The sequence below is a fragment of the Paramisgurnus dabryanus genome, chromosome 2, assembly GCF_030506205.2.
Source record: "Paramisgurnus dabryanus chromosome 2, PD_genome_1.1, whole genome shotgun sequence".
Taxonomy (NCBI): Eukaryota; Metazoa; Chordata; class Actinopteri; order Cypriniformes; family Cobitidae; genus Paramisgurnus; species Paramisgurnus dabryanus.
The window spans coordinates 19,090,484-19,115,555 of record NC_133338.1 but is presented as its reverse complement, the minus strand read 5'-3'; the positions used below and the strand labels follow the sequence as shown (position 1 = coordinate 19,115,555).

The 25,072-nt window shown below is 36.2% G+C and overlaps 2 protein-coding genes and 1 non-coding gene across 3 annotated transcripts; all 3 read left to right on the top strand.

Annotated features, from left to right (window-relative positions):
- Positions 1-727: 727 nt before the first annotated feature.
- coro1b (coronin, actin binding protein, 1B) lies at positions 728-20,846 on the top strand. Its single transcript, XM_065275434.2, has 11 exons — positions 728-1,181; positions 3,510-3,715; positions 4,580-4,702; positions 5,464-5,593; positions 6,145-6,326; positions 6,517-6,636; positions 9,474-9,578; positions 10,878-11,023; positions 13,145-13,202; positions 17,867-18,175; positions 18,291-20,846. Exons 2-11 carry the CDS (start codon positions 3,512-3,514, stop codon positions 18,411-18,413), a joined length of 1,500 nt encoding a protein of 499 aa, XP_065131506.1. The 5' UTR covers positions 728-1,181; positions 3,510-3,511; the 3' UTR covers positions 18,414-20,846.
- A 707-nt stretch (positions 20,847-21,553) lies between these two features.
- LOC141281646 (uncharacterized) lies at positions 21,554-24,386 on the top strand. Its single transcript, XM_073813648.1, has 2 exons — positions 21,554-21,694; positions 23,528-24,386. Exon 2 carries the CDS (start codon positions 23,530-23,532, stop codon positions 24,136-24,138), a length of 609 nt encoding a protein of 202 aa, XP_073669749.1. The 5' UTR covers positions 21,554-21,694; positions 23,528-23,529; the 3' UTR covers positions 24,139-24,386.
- A 402-nt stretch (positions 24,387-24,788) lies between these two features.
- trnaa-cgc (transfer RNA alanine (anticodon CGC)) lies at positions 24,789-24,860 on the top strand. Its single transcript has one exon. It is a non-coding gene; the product is annotated as a tRNA-Ala (tRNA).
- Positions 24,861-25,072: the final 212 nt, after the last annotated feature.

Sequence of the window (25,072 nt, the reverse complement as noted above, 5' to 3'; positions counted from 1 at the left end):
CAAAGTCATTGTGAAATGCCTGAAATGTAGGTTTAACATTCATATATTTTGATTTGTGTATGTAGAACTTACCAGTGTGAGTAAATGATTAATCAAGTATTCATCAATGTTATTGTCCGAAATCAGTCCATATATGATGTCCTGTGAGGAAAATCTTTTTAAGATGAGGTTTTTTTTTTTGGTGAAGCCAGTCATAAACATGCAGCCATAGTTTGTCAACATTGACACAGTAGTAAAATAAATGTTCAGTGGTTTCATTGTCATCACAAAATACACATGTATTGGTTACAATTCTAAATCTTTTTTGTACAAATTCACTGGATGGAAATACAATTTCATATTTTGAAATGAATCTCTTTCACTTTGGGAGGTGTGTTGATGACTTAACTTACCTACAAAATGTTTACGTCACGTAAAAGCAAATGCGGTATCGTACTTTGGCCAGAGAGAAAAAAAGAACAAAAAAAAACGAGAAAAAAAAACACTTTGGCCAAAGAGAAATTACAGTAAACACTTTATGTTTTATTTTAATAAACAAATTTCCATATTAATTGATTACAATTTTTGCAATAACAGCAATTGCATTAATTACGTTTTGATGAGTTTTTGAGGGATAAAAGACTGTCCAACGCCCATTAAAAGCAAATTATTATGAATTTTAAAATAGTAGTATCCACACAGGGGGACTTTTAACTCACCAAACGGCGTATCAACGGCCATTTTGTTGACTCTTCACCATGGCGAGCTTCACACATCGCTGGTTTTAATTCTAGGCACACTGGCTTAGGAATTTTAGCATCCGTCATCTTTTATTCTTTGCTGTAGTTGACGTTTTTCTGATTTATCCATAATTCCGGAAATCTTTACTGTGAGGTTTTTTACAACAACCTTTTGTGTCTTCAGAAAATACACAGCTGTTTATTTATTTTACGCAATAATATGGATTAGGTTTTTCGTAAATGGTTAAATGGTCTGGATATAATTTTTCCACCTGACCATGCAAAATATAGCGACGATAACAACACAGCATTAGCGTCATTTAAACGGATCATTGCCATTTTGTATCTCGAATCGCTTTTTTCCCTAAGAAGCACATTTTATCAAGATATTAAAATAAATAAAGATAGAACGAAAGAAACAACAAGAAGACGGAAACAGAAGAAAGAAAATCCCAAACAGAGGTACAGTAGGTTGACTGAATGCACCCTGCTTGTGTTATTATGTTATAATCAGCGCATTTTTGCGATTAGTTTGTAACATGTTTCGTCATTTCCCTTAATTGCCTTGATTTTTTGCATCAATGTGTACATTAATGTAAATAATTATAGTGGTTGCAAGTGTTCTTTCTTATGTTTATTGTGTATTTGTTTGACCTATATTGCTTTTTAAGTTCTATTACATTTTACATTAATTTAGCAGATGCTGTTATTTGAATCGACCAACAAAAGAGGGAGTATTCAATAAGCACAGTGTACAAGTAGTAATAGACTAAATGCTAGAGAGAGGGAGAGATTAACAACATAAAAGATTATTATTTTTGTAACTATTAAAACTATTTAAATATATGTGCATATTGTTTACACGTGTACATTAGTATTAGTATTTAATTTACAAAAAATATTGTGGGTAATGTACATGACCGTCTCATTGAGGGGTTTCGTTCTGACCTGAAAATGTAGGGCACCCCTACCGTTCACTATGCGCCGTGTTTAGAATGAACAAAGTCACCTATTTAAATGAAGTGGTTTAAAGTGTTTGTGTTGTACTGTTTAGCACAGTCCTGCTGGTCAGTAGTTCTGACTAGACCTTGAGTGTTGATGCTTAGAGAGACATGTGAGAGCTCAGGTGCTTCTAGAGTTGCATTGGACAACAGTGGCTCTCACTTTTACCTTACTACTTAAGTCTCCGAGTAGTTAGTAGTACATGAGAATATCTAAGTAGGCATAATAATTTACCAAAGTTTTAAAAATTACAGATTCCTGTTATTAACTGTCTGACACAGTTTTAAAGTTGTTGACGGAACATAACAGAAGTGTTATTTTGATGTCTTTAAATATTACTGTATCAAGACTAAGTCACTTACTCAATCTTCATTATATTTTATTATATTAAATCATTGTTCTTCATTATATTTTTAGTTTAGAATAATAGGAAACTTTTCAAAAAAATTAAATAATCTATTATTACCTTATTTGAAAGGATCATGAATAATAATTTTGAGCTCTGCTTTGATTGTCTGTCTCACAGAGCAGTTCAGTGCTGTAGCTCTGTGTTTGTGTAAACAGACCTTATTTTTGAGCCTGTATCAGACGAAGATACGGAATTTGAGGAATTATCAACTGTTATGAGATTGTTAGTTAATGCATGTTCCTGAGTGGTAAGTTTGTGTTTTTTTCAGTGTGGACCTGCAAAACATAACAGTAACGTCAATAGTAGAACTTCAGCCCAAACGCTAGCATATAGCACTAACTCAACTGGCACAACTTTGTTTTTAGCATTGTACTTAATTTAATGTTGGGGCGACACACACAGTCAGTGTTTTGTTGAGATTGGCCTGTTTTCCAGCAGTCTTTTGCATACACAAGGTTTACATTAGGAGGGAAAGTGCTTGAGGCTCACGATATGTCAATACCATGTCAGGGCTCAACATAAAGGACTGCCCGGTTGCCCAGGGCAAGCGTGAGAGACGTTCGGGCCAGTAAAAAGTATTGTCACTTGCCCGATCGGGCCAGTGCTTCACCCTCAGTCACTAAAATATACTTTCATCAATGTATATTATTTAACATCTTGGAAGCAGACATTTACTTGGGTAAAACACAACAAAAGAAATGTTGCAATATTTTGCACAGTTTTCTGTCAGTTTACAGGTAAAATAAAAAAGTTGGGAACCTTTTTTCGTTGGAAATGTCTGTTGTATATGTATACAATTACACTTGACTTTTGATTTATTATTTTTAAATATGTGACACTGACAGTTTTTTTATTGGGGCCAGTGAACATTTTGGCAGGGCAAGTAAAAACCTAAACTAACTGGCCCGACTGGGCCAGTAAAAAAAATTATTTGCGTTGAGCCCTGCATGTACAGAACCTTTATTATTCATCTATGCCTAGCCTTAGATGAACAGACTATGCCTAGATGTTTTCCATTCTACGGCACCTTTAGTGTAATGAAAAAATATATTTAGAATTACATTGTCATGCAAACTTTTTATAAGTAATCCTACACTTTTAATACTAGATTATTCACATGTATCACATGTACATGTGATAGATCATATCACATGTATCTTAATGTTGGTATCAACAGCAGCCAAAAGAAATCCACATCATTTCACCACTATTTTTAAATGTGTAGCACTAGCTAGCTGCAGTGTTATTTGTCATTTTGTATGTTAATTAATCAGGTATGATTCATTAATGCTGCTTGTACAATTAATGGTAACATTCTTATCTTCTTTTCATTGAACAAGCTTCCGTGTTTTTTAATTTCCCTATTATTTTGTCAACAGTTATGTCCTTCAGGAGGGGTGTTGTCAGGCAGAGTAAGTTTAGGCATGTATTTGCCCAAGCATGGAAGGCTGAGCATTGCCTTGATGATGTCAGAGTATCACGTGTGACATGGGATGGTCCCCTGTGTGCTGTAAATCCGAAGTTCATCGCTGTCATCATTGAGGCTGGAGGGGGCGGAGCCTTTCTTGTGGTACCACTTGCCAAGGTTTGCATACTTTGCACAATAGTTTTTAATATTAATGATTTTTTTGTGCTGCAAGCCTTATGGAGGTGGAGTTTAAGATATTTAAAATAGTTTGGTTAATCAAATTAACTCTCTAGGATTAATTCAGCCGAAATATTAATATTTATTTATACTCCTGCAACTGGTTTTTTGGATCAGCTAGTTGAATGAATTACTCCGATCAGTTTTGTGAATTGGATTATCCAATAAATTCTCAAACACTCGTGCAATATTTATTATTTCAGTTGTTTCTTGCTAATTGATCTTTAAACCAAGCAAAGCACAATTAGGGCAGATTCAATTTGAAGTTAATAACCTATATTTGCTCTGTCCATTACACAAAATAAAATCATGTTTGAAATGAAATGATACATTACGACACCATTTTCTTTTTTTGTGTGTGAACTATCTCTTTAAAGGTGTAATGTGAGTTTTTAGCGGAATCTAGCGGGAAATTGCCATTTGTAACCAATTTCAATTTTGAAATGCAAAGAGAAGCCACCGTACTATAGCTGCCACAGGACTGAGCTAATGTAGAGACGAAATGCGCTCTCTATAACAGTTTGTCCATTTAGGGCAACTGTAGAAACTTGGCAGTGACTTCCAGGTAAGGCGACACTGTGTATGTAGATAAAAACGTCTGATTCTAAGATAAAAAAAAACTGTTCAGATCATTATGCAAGGCCTTTAAACACCACGGATAATATAGTCATGTATATTATATTGCATTTCCGTGAAGAGATCCTTCTAAAAGTCCCACATTGCACCTTTAAGGGGAATATGGTTATAATTTTCAGGAGGGAGGTGTTCAGATCACCTTACAATGTTTTTGTCGTTTACCACTAGAGTGGTAGAGTGGACCAGAACATCCCGACTGTGTGCGGTCATGCTGCTCCAGTGTTGGATGTGCAGTGGTGCCCACATGATGACAATGTTATTGCCAGTGCTTCAGAAGACTGTACTGTGAAGGTCTGTATTGATTCATACAACCAACAACTACATCCTTGTTTACTGTCATATGAAAATTTAGTACAAACTTTGCGGTCCTTTAAATGAAATTCAGTACCGTAATATTCATTGATAAAACTTGAATTTATAGTAGACTGCTTTAATTCTTTGCATAAGAGAGCTTTTAAGAAAAGTTCATTGTAACCAATCAAAACTTGTCGTATCACTGTAACTTAAACTATGTTTACATTTATTCCTTTAGAAGACCCTATATCCAAAGTGAAATGCAAATGATGAAGCAGTTTTTCAGAAGAGCCAACATTGTGATGTAGTTAGTGTCCTTTCACTAGGATTATGTAATTGATTCATATTAGCAAAGTGAATCTAAATCTAACAAATCAAATTGATGAAATTTAATCAAATTAGTTTTACAATAGGGACCGGCCTTCAGTGGCCTGCATTTTTACAGCCCTGTGAGAAACTATGCATTGTGTTATAATGTCATAAGCAGAAAAAAACCTCCACCTATGTGAGCAAAGGTCTTAAGTCTCATCAATAAAGAATTCTGTAGAAATCAAAATTACTTGATTGATTTGATTCATTTTCTAAATGAATTATTTTTTACTTTCAGTCTTGCAAGTGTAATTCTAATTTGGTTAATTACTATGGTAACTCAGTAACTGTTGCCCATGTTGTCGCAGAGTAGTACACCCTCCTCAAAGATAGGAATCATTGACTAATATTTGAAAGAGTTGCATTGTATTTATTTTCCACATTAACAGATTTGGCAGATTCCTGATGGTGGTCTTACAGCACCCATGTCTGAAGCTGTTGTGACTCTTGAGGGTCACAGTAAAAGAGTGGGGATCTTAGCCTGGCACCCCTCTGCTCTTAATATCCTGTTGACTGCAGGTAAGCATATGTAGATGCTTGGATGTGTATATATACTTAACCTGCACCTTATGCTGAACTTGGATTAGTCTGTTCTCTGTCCCACTCTGTTCTGGCACAGTGTTCTAATTCTGGTGTCCTCAACCTGCTTTATATCTTCTATCAAGCCCTAATTTGAGACGTCGGATTTGTTTGACAATCTTGGGTTTGCTTAATGATTTGTTGAAGAAAGATTTTAACATGTAAACAAAAATTCTATTATTGTAAACCAAGTCCGTTGAGTTTGTCAGTCGGTCTGATGTCTGACTCATGGGCTATTAGCATAGGATGCATTTGTCTATTGTTGTGCCTGCAGTATTCCATTATGCATTTGGCAGATGCTTTGTTTCATTGTTGGCCATTCTTTAACCAAAGAGATGTTTTCAAAAGATTTACTTTACTTTGTGTATGTCCAGACAAAGAAAGAAACTTTTGAATTTGATTTGCATTGGCATGTAAATATCTGAGATGCAAATTTTGCTCTAAACTGTCATTTCTTTCTCATCTTTGGGCTTCCTTTGGCTGTGTGCTAGGATGCGATAATGTCCTTTGTGTGTGGGATGTGGGCACCGGTGAACTGGTGTACCAGCTGAGTGATGCCCATCCAGACCTTATATACAGCGTAAGCTGGAATCGTGAGGGAAGTGTCCTGTGCACCACCTGTAAAGACAAAGCCTTACGTGTCATTGACCCCCGTCGTGGAACTGTATTGAAGGTCAGCTTGGTCCCTCTGATGTTTAATTTTGTAGTGTTTGAATTCATATTTAGAAAAATGAAATCAGATCATGAATGTCCTCTACATAAAGGCCTTTTCAAATAGGAAAGCGGAAATGATTTTCACGTGGTTGTTTATCACAGATTTGTGATTTTGTCTATTTTTTGTCTTCTGGTGATGTCACACTAAGGTGCGGGAAAAGGTTCATGAGGGCACCAGGCCGATGAGAGCTGTGTTTCTGGCTGACGGCAAAATTCTTACGACTGGCTTCAGCCGTATGAGTGAGAGACAGCTCGCCCTCTGGGATACGGTAAGAGCATTCTGTTGAGAAAAATCTATCAAATTGACTAATTAAAAATAATTTATTTTATTCTTGTTAAAAGATGCAGGTAAATGAACAAATAAATATTACTTCAGTAAATACTAGGGCTGTCAATCGATTAAAATATTTAATCTAGATAGATTAATAGCATGATTAATCACACATTTTTATCTTGTTCTAAATTTACCTTAATTTAACACTTTTCAAGGTTTTAATACTCTAATCAACATGGGTGTGGACAAATATAGATGATTTATGTAAATGTATGTTTACACCAGCCTGTTTACTTTTTTGACAGAATCATCAGCAATTGTTTTGTATATGAATTTTCCTTTCAGAAAACACTTTTCTTTCTCCATTTCTGTTTGCTGCTGCATCATTTGTGGCCCGTGCTGGCAAATTAAGTCGGAATTTTAAAAATTATTTATATTTTGACATTCTCTATTAAACTTTAAAACAATTCATGATTTGTTGGAATCTGACTAAACATGACAAAGCTACACCTGTTTGAAGTCAATTCACAAAGTTAATTTTGAGAAAAAACTAAATTACCACATCCATACCTTACATTCACTCTTAAAACTAATACCACACACAAGGTCAAAAACAATATCAATATATGTTAAACATTTTTGTTCTGTTATTGTTTGATTGACAGTGAGACAGACAGCTTGAAGATCTACTGTAATGCAAGGATCTAATATAATGTTACACATCAGATATTTTTCCTCAACAGTTAACCAAACATTTACTTAAGACAAAACAGATTTTATCTGCGTGAAGTCTTGTCAAAACAAATATTTTTAAAACTGTCATTCTGTGTATTTGTATATATCAGGGTCAGGCTTCAGATGTGTCAGTCAGCGCGAGGAAGATTGTTTTCGAGTCCTGTCGCTCTTAATAACTGTTTTAACTCAATCAGGTCCCAAACTTTATCTCTCGTAATAATTATTTTAACATCAAGCAAGTCGTGCACTTTATTTTTTCATTCCTGGATGTTTAAAACCGATACCAAAATCTCAGACGCACAAGTGGATGGACAACTATTTATTGTGTATTAGTGAAGCATTAGTACGGTACACTTATTATTTTGCAATGTTTTCCTCAAAAAACATAATTTCTTCTCGACTGAACAAAGAAAGACATCAACATTTTGGATGACATGGTGGTGAGTAAATTATCTGGATTTTTCTTTTAAGAAAATTGAATATTCCTTTAAAGATCTATAATTGATTTCTTCATTCATACACAACACCATGATAATACTGTATATGGAGATAAACGCGTGTAAAAAAAGTTTCCACCATATGATGTTTATTTAAAGCTCACATAACACACACTGTTTCTGCTAATCTTATGTTAATTTTTAGTACCTATAGAGTAGGCTTTAGTTTTATCAGATTTCCTGAGATCCTGGTGGCATACCGCCGGGCGCAGCAAGTCACGAGCAAGCAACACACACAAAACATTATCCCACTATCTTATGATTCACAACATGTTCGCGTCATTAACATTATATGCATTAACGTGCCGATTGCCAACAAAAAAACAGACTTTGATGCAGTTTAATTTACCACCTACAACTCATGACACGGTTGGGACCGCCCCATTTAAAATGAAATGCAGCGTTAAACAAACATGCATGCACAACTCGTTGCTACCCCAGTTAAACAAACAACTCCAGCATACCAGCAAGACCAGCATATGTTGTGTTTTGGTGCTGGTGAACACCAGCTAAACCAGCATCAGCACCAGCTAAACCAGCATCAAACCAGCATAGACCAGCATAATTCCCATGCTGGTTTGATGCTGTTTTTTCGGCAGGGTATATACATTGTTTTCGTAATGCTGTTTTTTTGGGAAGCTGATAGTGGGGAAACTGACCACACTTCTTTAGTGACGTTGATTTTTTGTGTCAGCTCTTGGTTGGTGTGTGCGTGTGCCTGCACAATTCCGGTTAAAGTGCCCTTATAAGGACTTACTGTACACCTAGGCTCTGTTACGCAACGGATCAGAAGTAAAAAAAAACTCTATGAAACTTGAAGGAAAGAGGCAGGGAGTGTGTTTGGCTCAGAAATACTCTGTCACACGTCCAACTGCTGAACCTTTGCCAATGTTTAGCATGAGGAATCCAACTGTTTAAATTTGTTAATAAATCAGAATGCATGAAATACCGTTAGACCTGCCCTTTTACTAAGTTTGGGCAGAGCATGGAACTGTAATCCAGTTGTTCTCAATATTGTGCCGGGGGGCCCCAGTTTTATGACATTTTATAAAATACATTCATTTATCATAATTTTTGAGTTGAACCTCAGAAAAATATGGCTGCTTAACCAACAGCACTACATTGTATTATTAAATATGTTTTGTTTAATTCAAATTTTATGCTTTATAATGTTTTATGTCATAATTTTTCTTTGGGGGATACAAAGGGCACAAGGGGGGCCGCATGTCGAAAAAGTTTGCAAACCACTGATGTAATCCAACCAATTAGTGCAAAGAGGTCTCTATATATAGCCACCCCTAAACTTCTTTTCATGACAGTTTTGCAGCAACCCTCCTCCACCCCATAACCTAGATCTCAGCTGGGACTGTATCTGTCCCAGTTAAGAGGGGAGTACGCTGGGTTTGGAACCCCCTCTCGTATAGCACAACAAATATGATTTGTCATCACATCTGATTACATATGTTAGTGCGAATTCGTGAATTGCCTGTAGTGTTTAACAAAACCACAACTGATCAGTAACATTTACTCGTTCAGATATTAACTGACATATAGTATTTGCAGTTTATGTTTATTATATGTGTCTGACTATGTATTTTAGAAAGACCTCTCTGAGCCAATGGTTACTCAGGAGATGGACACAAGTAACGGAGTTCTTCTTCCATTCTATGACCCAGACACCAACATGGTTTATTTGTGTGGCAAGGTAAGATTTACCCAGCTTAAGAGAGTCACAGGTTTCTCTCCGAGCTCTAACAGCAATATACATGTACACAGAAGCATGCTGTTTACACTAAACATGTCAACCATTCACCGACTGGGATAGTTTTTCTAATGCACACAGCTACAATCTTGTCATGTTTGATATGCAATCATACAAAATCACACAATACACCACGTTTTATGATCAGATGGTTAAACTATCATACTTTGGTTTCATCGTGGTACTAAGTGATATACCCTGGTACTTTAGGGTAGGGATGCTCCGATCAGGATTTTTGCAGCCGATACCTATTACAGATTTGTTGTCTTCGTGATCGTCCAATTACGATGCGGTTTTTTTTTTAAGCTGATATGCAAGCTCTTTGATGACTGTAACTGTTAACATTTTTTTCTAGATAAAGTAATATCACAGATATTGCCTTTATTATATTACTTGCAGTAATTAGGTATATTATTGTGTTAATAGAGAATCAAATAGATAAGCACAACAAATATTTCTTCTGCAAAGAGATATTTAAAGGAACAGTATGTAGGATTGTGGCCAAAACTGGTATTGCAATCACAAAACTTGTAGCTAAAACTGGTACTGCAATCACACAACTGGTGGCCAATACACAAAATGACAATATAAACATCAGTTGAGGGCTGCAACTCCACTTTTTAAATGACAATATCCTGCCCAGACCACTTTTGTCAGTGATATAAGTATTTGAAATGAAAATGATTTCTTTATGTCTAGTGACATATCAGAGCCATTTTATGATTAATTGATATAAATCTCTTACATACTGTTCCTTTAATATCTCTTTAAAAAGGTAATGTCTCTTAAAACTAATGAAAATTAAACAGTGTTGAAAATAAAAGCGCTGTTGGCCAGAGCACATCCTCATATCAGATATCAAAATTTGCACGTCGCACAAGAGCAACATGTTAAAAATGCTTGCACTACGTAAAAAATTGTCTCTAAGCGCACTCAGGATCCCTATGAAGACAAATGTAAACAGAAAGATCAGTTCATGAGATCGGCAAATTCAGTGAGCACTGATCGAGTCATTTAATGCCATTATCAGCCGATACCGTTTGGCGGCCAATCGATCGGAGCATCCCTACTTTAGGGTACTTAATCCCAAGGGACTTCTTATAAGGGGAGTTTGAAATGCTGTATTAAGATTTATACGTACAAATCACATCTTAACTGTATTGTACAAACATGACATCCATCTAGACATATACAAAGATTAAAAATGCTGCCGTTGTTTGATCTGTCTATCATCTCTCTTAGGGGGACTGCACCATTCGTTACTTTGAGGTGACAGATGAGTCACCATATGTTCATTTCCTGAGTCTATACAGCAGTAAGGAGCCACAGAGAGGGGCTGGTTTCCTCAGCAAACGAGGGGTAGATGTTAACAAGTGTGAAATAGCAAGGTGTGGAGTTGAGTTTTACTTTTGGATGGTGTAAACACAATTGTCATTTTGCACTTTATCCAGTCTTTTGTTCAGTTACCTATTGTACCTAAAATGTTATTTGGCCAGTGTATTTGACTAAAACCCCATTCACACATAGCACTTTAATCCCAGAAAATTTCCATAAAATTGGCAGAGCTTTCATGTTAAGACAAACACATCCCGCACAGATTCCGGAAAATCATTGGCAGTGTGAATGAACTGAAAACCAAACGGATCACAAACAAATCACGGACACATTCACTGCGTGTTTTCCATAATCTTTGTGAAAAGGACTTAAGAAATTTAAAACAGGGCAAATATGAGTTAAAATTTGTGTATTTCAGCTTAATATGTGTAAAATACATGTAAATACATGATAGTGTTTCCATTTTTTTCTTAATTGTAGGAAAATGTTTTGTTCAATTCTGTTCTGTTCAATTAAAGCTGCAATAAGTAACTTTTTCAGTTAAAAATAAACAAAAATCAGTTGTTGACTTAATACACTGAACAAAATAATACACTTTTGTTTTTGCCCCCATTTTTCATGAGCCAAGCTCAAAGATGTATGACTTTTTCGATGCATACAAAAGGACTTTTTCTCTCAAATATTATTAACAAATCTGTCTAAATCTGTGTTAGTGAGCACTTCTCCTTTGCCGAGATAGTCCCTTTGACTCACAGGCGTGGCATATCAAAAAGCTGATTAGACATTTTGTTTATTGCACAGGTGTGCTATAGCCTAGCCATAATAAAAGGCCACTCTAAAATGTGCAGTTATACTTTATTGGGGGTCTAGGGGGTCCGAAAAACAGTATCTGGTGTTATCACCATCTGCCTCACGTCTAATCTCCTTTGCATAGAGTTGATCAGGTTGTTTATTGTGGTCTGTGAAATGTTGGTCCACTCCTCTTCAATGGCTGTGCAAAGTTGCTAGATATTGTCAGGAACACGCTGTTGTATATGCCGATCCAGAGCATCCCAAACATGCTCATGTCTGGTGAGTGTGCTGGCCATGCAAGAAATGGGATGTTTTCAGTTTTCCGAAACTGTACAGATGCTTGCAACATGGGGCCGTGCATTATCTTGTTTCAACATGAGGTGATGGTCGTGGATGAATGGCACAACAATGGGCCTTGGATTTCGTCACGGTATCTCTGGGCACCTGTGTTCATTGTCCATAGCATACAACAAACTATAACCCCACCAACCCTGCTCATACCATAATCCCACCGCCATACACCCTGTCTGACATCTTCCCTGTATAGTGAAAACCGGGACGTCTCTCCAAAGTGCCAGACACCATTGAATGTAAGCATTTGTCCACTCAGTTTGGTTTTGATGACGAACTGCAGTAAGGTCGAGGCCCTAAGCCTGCAGATGAGCTTCCCTGAGACGGTTTCTGACAGTTTGTGCAGAAATTATTTGGTTATGCAAACCGATTGTTGCAGCAGCTCTCCAGGTGCTGGATGGGGAGGTCCTTGGCTGATATGGTTACACGTGGTCTGCTGTTGTGAGGCCGGTTGGATGTATTGCAAAATACTCTGAAACGCCTTTGGAGACGACTTATGGTAGAGAAATTAACATTAAATCCACGGGCAACAGCTCTGGTAGGCATTCCTGTAGTCAGCATGCAAATTGCACGCTCCCTCAAAACTTGCAACATCTGTGGCATTGTGCTGTATGAAAAAATCGCACATTTTTAGAGTGGCCTTTTATTGCGGCCAGCCTAAGGCACACCTGTGCAATAATCATGCAGTCTAATCAACATCTTGATATGGCACACCTGTAAGGTGGATGAATTATCTGAGCAAAAGAGAATTAATAAGGATTAATGAACAATATTTAAGAGAAATTGACCTTTTGTGTACATAGACATAGTCTTAGATCTTTGAGTTGAGTTCATAAAAAATGGGACCAAAAAAGTGTTGCGGTTTTATAATTTTGTTCAGTGTACATAAAAAAATCAGTTTAATCAATTCCAGTTTTATGTTTCAAACGGAGATGGCGATAGAGAGGCATAATGCACCTTTAATGCACAAAGTCCTGTTCAGCTACAACTGCACTGAACCTGTGTTTTAATCTTCTTATCTGATCCATCAGGTTCTATAAACTGCATGAGCGGAAAGTTGAACCCATATCCATGACTGTGCCTCGGAAGGTAAATTCAAACTTCACGTCCAAGTTACAGCTTGTTTGCTTTTTTCTGTGTGTACAGTGAGTCTGAAAAGAACATTACTGAGTGATTTTGGTCTTGATTTTGTACAGTAAAGTTTTAATATGTGTTTAAAAATAATTGTGCTGCTAAGTAAATGTTATTTTGTCATCCCATGGCTTTTGTGTAAAACAGAGTACTCAACTCTGGCCCTCGAGGTTTACTTACCTTGTAATAGTCCTGACCTGCTCACACTGACTAAACCTCATGCACATCATTTTATTTAAACCACAATACTTTGGTGACTGACCGAAGTTGGAAGCATACTTTAAAAATAGAACCACTTCCTGTTTCTTCTGAGTCAATAGAAAATCTTTTTTTAGGGGGGTGAGTGGGGCACAAACTAGCGCACCACTTTACATATTTTACAGGCCGATGGTTAGATGAAGAATCGTGAATGGATGAATGTGTGGATATCTATCTATTATAAGCACCTTAAGTATACAGACAAAATTGTATTGAATTATTTGTTTTTAAACAAAATTTTCTACCTTCTGTTTGTTACAACTATGGGTAAGTTGCAACATTTGCACTCCTGTCACTTTCGGTGTAATTGTACGATAACGGTAGGTCCCAAAAAACAAACTTTCAAGTGAGATGTGTGTGTGAATTGTGTGTGAATGATTAATCAAAGTGTTACTTTGTGCCTCTATCTCCCCTACACTACCAATCAAAAGATTTTGGATTGTGGTAAAATGTTTCTCATTTTTAAAGAGCAACTATGGTCCAATTCACGATTTTACATTTCTTTTGGTGTGTAAGTGTGTATATGTTAACGATATGCAGAAGGTACCCAAGGTTAACAAAGACACGAGTTATCGTTTTCAACATAAATCTCTTTTCTTTGACTACAGCAAACACTAATTTGGTATGTGGAAAATAATGGGCCCTATTTTAACGATCTGAAACGCAAGTGCAAAGCGCAAGTGACTTTGTGGGCGGATCTTGGACGCTGTTGCTATTTTCCCGGCGGGAGAAATAACTCTTGCGCCAGGCGCAAATCAAATAAGGGTTGGTTTGAAGTGGGTTCATTATTCATAGGTGTGGTTTGGACGTAACGTCAAATAAACCAATCAGAACGCTATCCAACATTCCCTTTAAACGCAAGGGCGCAAGTTCCATGGTGGGTTGCTATTATTATGACGGATTTACCAGGTGCATGCCAGGAGCGGTTCACAGCCGAGGAGACCCACGTTCTTGTAAGAGCAGTCAAAGACAGAGAAGTTGTTTTGTATGGGGATAGGAGAAACCCGCCCAAACCAGCGTAGGTTAAACAGGCGTGAGAGGAAATAGCCACAATTTTCTCATCAGCTGGCATCCCCATCGTTGCGCCAAGCGCTACAATAATGTCAGGAGACGGGGGAATCCCAAGCTTGCCAGCATAAATCGGGCACGCCGTGTAACGGGAGGTGGATCGGCCTCTACACAGACGCCAGCAGAGGACATCGCTGCGTCCACCCTTACCGATGAAAGGGTTTGGGGGCTTTGAAATCGGACCCAAGAAACGCAAGCAAGGTCCAACCCCAAAGTACACTTACAAATCAAGTTCATATATATTAAGGTTTCTTATGAAAAATTGTAATTATTATTTACATAAAATAAACGTAATACAGCCACACAACAAACTTATGAAAAAAATAGTTTTTTGCATGAGAATTTTTTAACGCAGCCACACAATAAATGAAAACTATCACCACAATTCTCACCACTATGATTCCCCTTATCTCATGTGTTAATATTTTTTATTGTAACAATTTATGATTTGCAAAAATAACTGTTGCATCTGTGTAGATTAGATAAGCAAAGTGTGTGCGCGTTGTGCACGCTATACATTATGGTCAATCAAGCGCCTTTAAAATAGCATAATGAACAACGCGCAACGCGCCACTGACTTTAGACTAGTTTTTTTTGGCGCAATTGTTTTTTGAAACTGCAAATAGCATCAGGGATGGTTTGCGCCGGAACACGCCTCCTTTTTTGCGCTGAACCGCCCAGGGAGCGCAAGTTCATTCCCTAGTTTGCCGACGTGCGTCTGTGGAGGGAAAAACCCGCTGTGTGCCGGTGCAAAATACGAATGATACATGCGTCACTGACAAAGTCAATTGCGCTGGGTGCAAGATAGGGCCCAATTTGTTTTTTGAACAATAAACCACACCAACACATTGTATTATACCAAATTAACAAAACAACATTGTTTTTTAGCAATGAAATAGGATGCTCTTTAAAACTGTTTAACATGTAGGCAAATGCTTAAAGGTTTTAAATTAGTTTTGTAGATATAATGGTCACAACATTTTAAATTCTAACAAAAATCTTTTCTTTTTAAACATTTTTCATAGATGTCTTAAAAAAGGTAAATTATGTCTTTGAGTGAATAATATAGGAAAACTCCTAATAACAACCCCACATTGATAAAAACTCCTTCAATATGTTTGAGTACATGTTTTGTAAATTCATGCTGAAGTCATTTTTCATAATGTAAAGAACATTCTGTGAAAAAGAACGTGTTTTCATTACTTTTCAAATTGAAATGGCAAATTGAAAATCAGCCCAACACATAAATTTCGCAAAAACGCAAAAAAGTTTTTTTTATTTGCATTAACATGTCACCTGACGTGCGTAAGTCATATTATCATTATTTAAATATGACAATGTATGTTTGGTTAGAGGACAAGACAGAGGAGGTGTGTTTGACTTTATGTAGCGTTGCAAAAACCGACAAGCGCATGACATCAAAATTCCACAGGAGCAATACTGCTCTATATTCAAAATACTCTCTCTGTATTTTGATGTCTTCCACAAGTTGGTTTGCATAATTTTGTTCTCTCACAATAAGTCCAAAACCATGGCGATCGGTGTGTTTAGTCTTGTTCAACTTCATACAGGCCGTAAGTACCACGAGAGTGATTCGAGAAATCATACGCAGGAGTCTGATTTCGAATTGCTTTTGCGGTACTGTGATGTCATACGCCTAATGGTTCTTGCAGTGACATATGAAGTCGAACAAGTCTAAACACACCTGTCGCAATAATATTGCACTTATCTCGAGAGAACAAAATTATGTTCTAACTACATAACATCGGACTGTCATTTGTAGCAACATTTAGAAAATAATGCTAGTTTTGCACAAATCTTAAATGGGAACCAGGCTACTGTAATATCACTTTGTGAAATCAAACTTTGATGGTCCTAATCTTATAATTAGATTGTTATTATATTTTTATTACAGCATAATTCCAATGAATCTGTGTCAGCTATGTTTACCATTATTTTAAAAGATTTTGAAAAATTAGCTAGTGTGTTTAAACCTTTGACCGGTACTGTAGCTTCTTAAAAGTTGATGCTTGATGAACACAAAGTACATTGACATAAAACAGAGCTCAATATTTGCTTTTCAGACAGTACCTATTCTGGTGCATTGCCTTTCGCTACAATGTAAATGCATTGCTATAAATGTACTGTTTTACTGTAATTGTAAATTATGTTTACTGAGGAATAAATAAAACTTTTTCTAATGCTAATCAACAGCATGGGTCACAAAGTGTCACAAAAGCTCTTTTAAAAATCAAACATTGTGTCACCTCCCCATAAATTTGCTGTTATTATTATTAAATATTTTCGGTTATAATTCTCACTGCTGTAATTTAACAGGCTTTCTGTTTTTATGAAAGAGGAAGTACTGTAAGACAGTATAAGGGGCAAATCTTATACTGTCTATAAGGCAATGCACCAGAATAGACAGAACGCATTAATTTTTCTATTATTATTATTAAATATTTTTGGTAGTTCTCACTACTGTAATTTAACAGGCTTTCTGTTCACATGAAAGAGGAAGTACAGGGTTCCCACGGGTCCTTGGAATCCTTGAAAGTTTGTGAATCTGTGGGGGAAAAATTCAAGACCCTGGGAAGTTTTTGAAAATATACAATCATATATACAGTTCATTGAAAGTGCTTGAATCTATTTGTGTAGTGTATGATAATATCATAAAGATTTAGACACGTGCTAAACTGTTTGCTTTAAAGCTTATATATTCTGTACGCGAATGTTGATCCATCTGCATAGTTTGACAAATGAAAACGTTTCGTGTTACGTATGTAACTATTGTTCCCTGAGAAGGGAACGTGATGCTGCGTCTCCCTTGCCATACTTCCTACGTCCCTGTAACGCCGTCTTTGGCAATATTTTAGATAGCAATATATTTCCTGGCTCCCGCATCACCCTGTCTTTGACTTTAAGCCTCACTATTGGTTGAATTTGATTTACACATTCAGTTGCACTTACCCCTGGAGACGTCCCAAAAGTGTCACCGCAGTGACGCAGGGCAAGTTCCCTCAAAAGGGAACTGTAACAGTGTATCTTAAAAGGTAACACGATATAACCTTGCTCTCACTTGAAATGTGTCCCCACATTTAGTCCTTGAATTTGAGGGTATTGGACCTGGAAAGTCCTTGAAAGGTCCTTAAATTTGAAGTTAACTAAGGTGTAGGAACCCTGGAAGTACTATAAGAGAAAGATTTGCCCCTGTATATGCCAGATGTAATAGTTCAGTGGTATTCCTATCAGTTACACAATTTATCTAACCTCTATTTTTTTCCCACCTCAATCAGTCTGACCTGTTTCAAGGGGATCTGTACCCGGATACAGCGGGATTAGAACCTGCTCTACTGGCAGAAGATTGGATAGCTGGTCAGGATGCTCCTCCGAGCCTTGTCTCTCTCAGCGGCGGTTACACAGCCCCACCATCCAAATGTGGTACCCTCCGGGGTCGACCTAAACTGCTCTCTCAGACTGACACCAGTCTGGGCAGCGCTTCTGCAATGGAAAACCGTGCGACGGTTGAGATGGAGAGCGAGGGGTCAAGCTATGGACGAGGAGGGAGGGCTGTAGATGGTGGGCTAGAGAGAGTTAAGAAAGAGGTGAGTAGGAATTGGGATATTGTTTTATTAATCATTTTGAGGCTTAAAGCATTTCAGTCTAAACACTGTTTAAAATTATTTGATATACATTTTTTATGTTTTTCTTCATGCAAAGGAGGACCAGCTTGCAGATATTTTAACAGAGGTGCGGGCGCTGCGCACTCTTGTGCTGGCTCAGGGTCACAGGATTGACGTGCTGGAAAGACAGCTGGGCCGTATTGAGGATGGAGAAGTGTGAATGAAACTCCTTACATAGCCTTATTCAGATTTAAAAGCTTTACTGAAGGATCATGGGAAATGTAGTAACATTACTGTAGCATAGCGATACAAAGAAGTGATTCAAACATTATTGGGAACACATTGTTGTTAAATGCACTGACATTTAATATTATAAATGCTGCTCCTTTTGTGCTTTTAATATGGCTGTAGGAGTAGGTGAGGTACTGACTTTGGTTGTTTTTGGTTGGTTCAGCATTTGCATAACCATGCAAATTTATGAAAAGCAACTTTGCTGCTCACTTGGAACATGCACTAAGACAGCATTTATGTATGCAGCTCCTGATTGAAAATAGATAAAATCGTTGAAAATGTATTAATCCAACATGCTGAATTAACTAGCTTTTCAGGTTTAAGTTTTAAAGTTTGAAGGTGCTTATCAACATACGTTGACCACCACTGTTCTTGGGTTAAGCTGCCTTAAACGGCCCCTCTCTTCCATTTGATGTCTTAACAAATGTAGCATTAATTTTGGATGTTGTTAGAGTTTCATGTGTGGACCCGTGTGTAGCATGAGTTGGAATACTTTGTGTTAAGAAATACTGTAAGATCATTGGGTTTCATTCACTAAGCATGCGTACGCACAAATTTGTTCGTAAAATGTGTGTACAGACGTTTTAACAAACAAATCATGGTTCAACACAAACTTTTGTACTAAAATGTATTTTAAATGTATGCAAAAACATAGGGACAACTTAGACCACAAGTATGCAATAATCAAAAACATATATAAAAATATAACACGGATATATATTATAGGGTTATTTTTCCTTGTTCGTGATTATTGCGTACGTGTGGTCCAAGTTGTTCTTACGTTATTGCAAACATTTAGAAGATATTTTAGTGTCAAAGTTTTTGTTGATTCATGATTTGTTAGTTAAAACGTCCGAACGCATATTTCACGAACAAATGTGTGCGTACGCATGCTTAGTGAATAATGATAGCTCACTGAGCAACAGAGGAAGCTCTCGATATCTTAAATACTTTCACACATTAGATCTCGAAAAATAAGAAACTTTAATTTGCCTACAGAAAGCAGACACAGCAGTCCTAAAATGATTGTAGTGCATTTTTAATGGTACATTGGAGTGCATAAAACTTTACAGTTTAATTTAAAACTTTGGAGGTGCCATGGGTTATTAAGGATACTAAAACCAACAGCAATTTTGATAGTGTCACACTAGTTTGGTAAATCAACCTATATGTTTTTTCTTTAGTACTAGTAGCAAAAATATTTTACCAGAAACAAAACTTGGCTTTTATAACAATGTCACAATGCAAAATAATGATTGGATGCAATTATTATTGGATACGATAATTGGCCTTATATTAGTCTAAATCAGTGGTAATCAACCTTTTTCCATTTAGGGCCCACATCAATATTGAAGACCCCCCATCTCACACTTTCTACAAAGTAAAAATATAATGGAGACTGGGCAGGTGTATATTTGTTTAAAAAATAACCAAACATTAAGGAATATTTTGATATTTGTTTGTATAAGCTTATTTAATGCTCGTTTTGTCTTATTTGGAATCAATTTAAGTCATCTTAAAAGCCCCCTTGGAAATTTGTTAAGGCGCTACGTGGGCCCGAGCCCCCTGTGGCCGGTTGCAAATACATAGCCGTGACGTTAAGACTGCGTCTTAAGAATGAGTCTGACTAACTAGCAATTGGTTAGGGCTAATTCGTTTTATTATTTGGATTTAAATTAGACCAATCTACCTTTCCATGTAGCATACTTAAATCAGTTATGATCAGTCTTGAAGTCTTAAAGGTTTATGCAACCGGCCACTGGTTGAGAAACACTTGTCTAAATACTATGTGCTTGCATAAGAAAACAAATACAATGTATGTATAATATACATATGTGTTAATAAATTGTACTTGCATTTAAAGTATCTGCATGAAATTTCACTCTTGGAACTAAGCTTACCCAGAACACATATGCGCACATTAAGTATAAAATGCTTTTTCCTATGCAAGTACACAGTAAAGGTATATTATACCTAATAAAACATGGGACCAAATTATTATTTTTTTTAATGCAAAATAGAATTTCTTTCTTTTGATTTCAGGGTGAAAGAATTTTCGAATATGCTCTTGGCAGGTTTCATTTTTTTACTCCTTATCTTCATTGATAAACAACTGTGCTTCATTACTATTTGAATGAATTTAAAATAGTTAAATTATGTGTTGTTAATAGGTCTAAATTTTGTATTTGTAATCATGGGCACTACAATCAGGGATGAAAGTTCAGGGACAACTCATCCTCCTGAATGATGAATGATTTTGTTTGTCTAGCTTTTTACTCGCCGTATGTTGTAAATTATTTAATCACTCATCTACTTCAAATGTAACTTAATCTGTTCTTTTTAAATAAAGACAATTCATTCATATCGTTTGATTAGTTGATTTACAATACGTTTTTTTTTTACAAGCAAATGCATATGAGGTAAAAATCAAATGGCAATTTAAGATACAGTACGCCACTATTTTAGCAACTTCAATGAGCAATTTTACTGTAAGTGAACCCATACACTTCCTTAAACCCAACAAATTTGACTCCCACACTTATTTTCTTAAGTAATGACAAAGTAAATGTTAATGTTAAAACTGAAACGATGCAAGGTGATTTGGGTGATCAGTTAAGTAATTCATGTTCATTCTTCTGCATGCTTTTGTTAAATATGCCATTGCACTAGCAATAAAGTGTGCTTCTTGTAATGGTTCACAGCAATAAACCTGACATTCATAACAGGATGTGGTCTAGAGAGACTTGTGCTTCAGCCTACAATCACCAAGCTAAAGGAAGACATTTTTTCCGCCTGTGCGGACTAAAAAAAAGTCTGTCTAAGAGGCATTAAAAGCAAATTAGCTTTTTTTTAAATGTTTAGATTTAATTATTGTTAAATGCTACTTTTAATTGGAAGCTTGGCCAAAACTCATTATTTTTCTGAATAACATCTTACTGTATTTCATTATTTTATTATGTTGGCCATGAAAGCACCACCTTGCATTCATGCATGCTTTCAGCCAAGGTTACAACAAGTTTATATTTTTAATCAAAAATCTTTCGTTGTCAAGGTTTCATAAACACTTTAAACCCATTGAATTGCATGCGGTCACGCTCTCTCGCTTTCGCTCTCGATCCGCCCCTCTTTCCTGTCTATATGATCAGAACACATTTGAATTTCTATTTTAATGCTCTCATGGGTTATGGGTGTAAAGACAGTCGAATAGAGGTAAGTTATTACCACTTAACACATATTTAAAGTATTTTTATGTCTCATTTTTTACTGTATTGAAATAATTGTATAAACCCTTACATACAACACCTGCTCCTCATGATAACCTCTTATTTATCTTTTATTTACTTTTCTTTGTTCATATGCACACTATGTTCTGAAAAACAGCATTTTTAAGGCATGTTTTGTGCATGGGGTTTTTTATGTGTAATTACATTTGTTTTTTACTTATTTGGTTACTTTTAATTTTTCTTATTTGACACACTAATTTAGGCAAAAAAAAAAAATAATAATAAGAATAGAAGAAAATTGCTGTCTGCCACTGGGACTGCCGTTCGCATATAAGAGCATACACAGCTGTATTAGCAAAACTTGTGAATTGCAGTTAAGAGCTGTTAAGTGCTACATTTTTAGACATAAGAAATAACAGCCAATTTTCTTTAGCACAGTAATATTGTAAGAAAACACTTGGTTTCCTGGCAGTTTTTTTTTTTTAAACTAACCTAAGCGTGCAGACTTCCTGTGTGCTGCAGAGGTTTTGCTGTCAAACTCTTTATGGCGGGAGTTCAGTGATTGCATGGTATAATAAACCGCAGTGTTTCACTGTGAGTCTATGGAAGATTTTTACTGAATACTCAGAAGTACAGGAAAATGTAATAAAGGCTATTCAAGGGGTGACAGTCAAAAGGGCGTAAGTGACATTTTGGGTGAAATAAAGATATATATTTAGTTAAAGCTCTTGACGAGCTCTTTCTGCTGCCAAAAAGACAAAAGTAAATTCTTAATCAATTTGGAGTTTAACATTTTTTATTAAATCAGTGCACAAAGTCAGATATTTTTTTTTTTAAATCAGTACACAAAATCAGATCAAACCATGGTCATTTTTTATGGCCCTCTGCCTCCAGTAAAGTTGGTGAAATGTCACTTAGGGCCCTCTGGTTCTCACCCCCCAAATTACTGTATGCAAATTACGAGCAAAATCTTATTACTGTTTCATTTAACATTTTCCTTTCAAATTGTTTTGCAAGTGGTAAATTTCCCGAAACTAATATTAAAGTAATTTTTTTAATCATAGAAGGCAGTACAATAAATAACAATATTATTTATTAATATTTTGAATTATTTCTATAAATTATTAATAATTTGATATTTTGTCTAACTTGCTGTGTAAATAATATAATCAAATTAAAAAAGGTACAAAAGAGGTACCTTTTCAAAAAGTATACATTTGTACCTAAAAGGTGCACATTGGTACCTCAAAGCTACACATTTATTGAGGTGCATACAGGTATCTCAAAGGTACTGTACCAAAATGTCATAAGCATATTGGTACCTTTTTTAAAGGTTCCATCTCAGTGAAAACGTTTGTATCTTTATTGCTGAGGGTGTACTGAAATCCAATAAATTTAATTTTAATAAATTACATTTAGCTTACAAACACAGTATGGATTGGAATATATCAATGTGCATCTAGGGGCGGTTTCCTGGATAGGGCTTAGACTAGTCCTAGACTAAAATAAATGTAAGACCTGTCCAAACTGAAAACAATTGCACTAACATATCTTAAAACACATCAGTGCGCTTTGTTTTGCCTCAAAATGCACACAAGTAATCTTTTTAGTATGGTTATTTATTAAAACTAGTTATATTTCCTAATTAAACTAAGGTCTAGTCTTGGCTTAAGATAATCCCTGTTCGGGAAACTACCCCCTAGAGTCCAAAATCGTACTTTTTGCATTACAGTCAGATATGTTTGCCTTAACTTGACATTTTTATAAATGCATCAAATGATTCACCTCATGTATTGTTTATCTTTTCTGTTTGCTGTAGTCATGACGTCGGAAACCGCTTCTGGTGACAGCACCCCAACTGTGGTTGCCCTCCTCTTCTTGTTGCTCATACTTGTTTTGGTTCTAGTCTTCTTGTATAAAAAACTAAATAAAGAAACAAACGGGCAGTACAAAGTCAATCGCATAATTTTTGCTGAAGGCGGCCTACGTGACCAATTAAGAGAAAGAGTTGAAGTTGTGGAAAACAGATTTGGTGTCCACCTTTGGCCCCAAACCCGTACTGAAGAAGAAGAGGGCCTAAAAGCTAATGATGAGGAGGAAGCAGATAAAGACAAAGATAATGAAAGTCATGCAGATGAGGGAGAAGAAGAGGACACCCACAACAAGGATGATTCTTCAGATGACTATTCCAGCATTGACCTGAGGGAGAGGGCAAATCAGAAAAAAGAGGAAAACAATGACGAGAAGACTGAAGTTGAAGAAGACAAGAAGAAACCGACAGAAGAGGCAGCAGGAGAGGCTGATAAACCCAAAGAAGAGCTGAAAAACGAAGAGAATGTGAAATTGCTTGTAGACTTTAAGCCATTTGGAGGAAGCGCTACTTGGTCTGAGCAGAACAAAGAAGAAGAAAATGACTTGACTGCCTTATGAGATGAGCAAAGACTTGGCTTTAGAAATGAATAGTTGGGTAATCTGTTGACTTGGCCCAGTGGATGTCACAAAACATTGTTAGTTGTTAAGAGTAAGATGGTACATAGTTGGAACTTATTTTTATTTTTGATATTTACACTCTGTCATTTATCTGCTAATGCTGACTGTATTTTGTAAAATCTTTAATTGAGTAATGTAAATATTAATACAAGATATTTTTCAAATAAATAAAGTTACTATGAATAGTGTTTGTCTTGTTTCTCAGTCTGGATAACTAACATTGCCGTAACCAATTATGGCATTGAACCAACAATAATTTTGGGGCTATAACCATGAAACTTTTAATTATGTTATTTTATCCTTGTCTGCCATGTCTATTAAATATTCTGGGTTTATTACAAGATCATGATAATGATTAGTAGGCTAATGAATGAAATAATGTGTCTGACCAATGCATAAATGTAATTCAGCATTCTACTGGGGCTCTGCCTTCTCCAAAGTTAAACTACAAGTCTAAATCAAACACACCAGCTAGTTAACATATTTAGTTAGAACTGATAAAAGTTAAACGATACAAGTTACTAAGGTTTTACAAATGCACTGTTAAATTTTTACCAATATAACCACAATATCGTCCTCTGCTACAGAGAGGGGATGTAGCTCAGTGGTAGAGCGCATGCTTCGCATGTATGAGGTCCCGGGTTCAATCCCCGGCATCTCCACTTACGTTTTTGTCTCAAAACATATTTTTTGTAACAAAATTGTGAACTTCATTTAAATCTCTTTATATTGTCTTATGTGAGGGAAAGACTTGAAAATACCTCAATAAATGTATATAGTGAGTACATGAATCATCTTACGCACGTACGCTTGTAACATTTGGGGGAGGAGACACTTATGAGTCGGAAGTTGCTTAGTACTGCGTAAACCATTG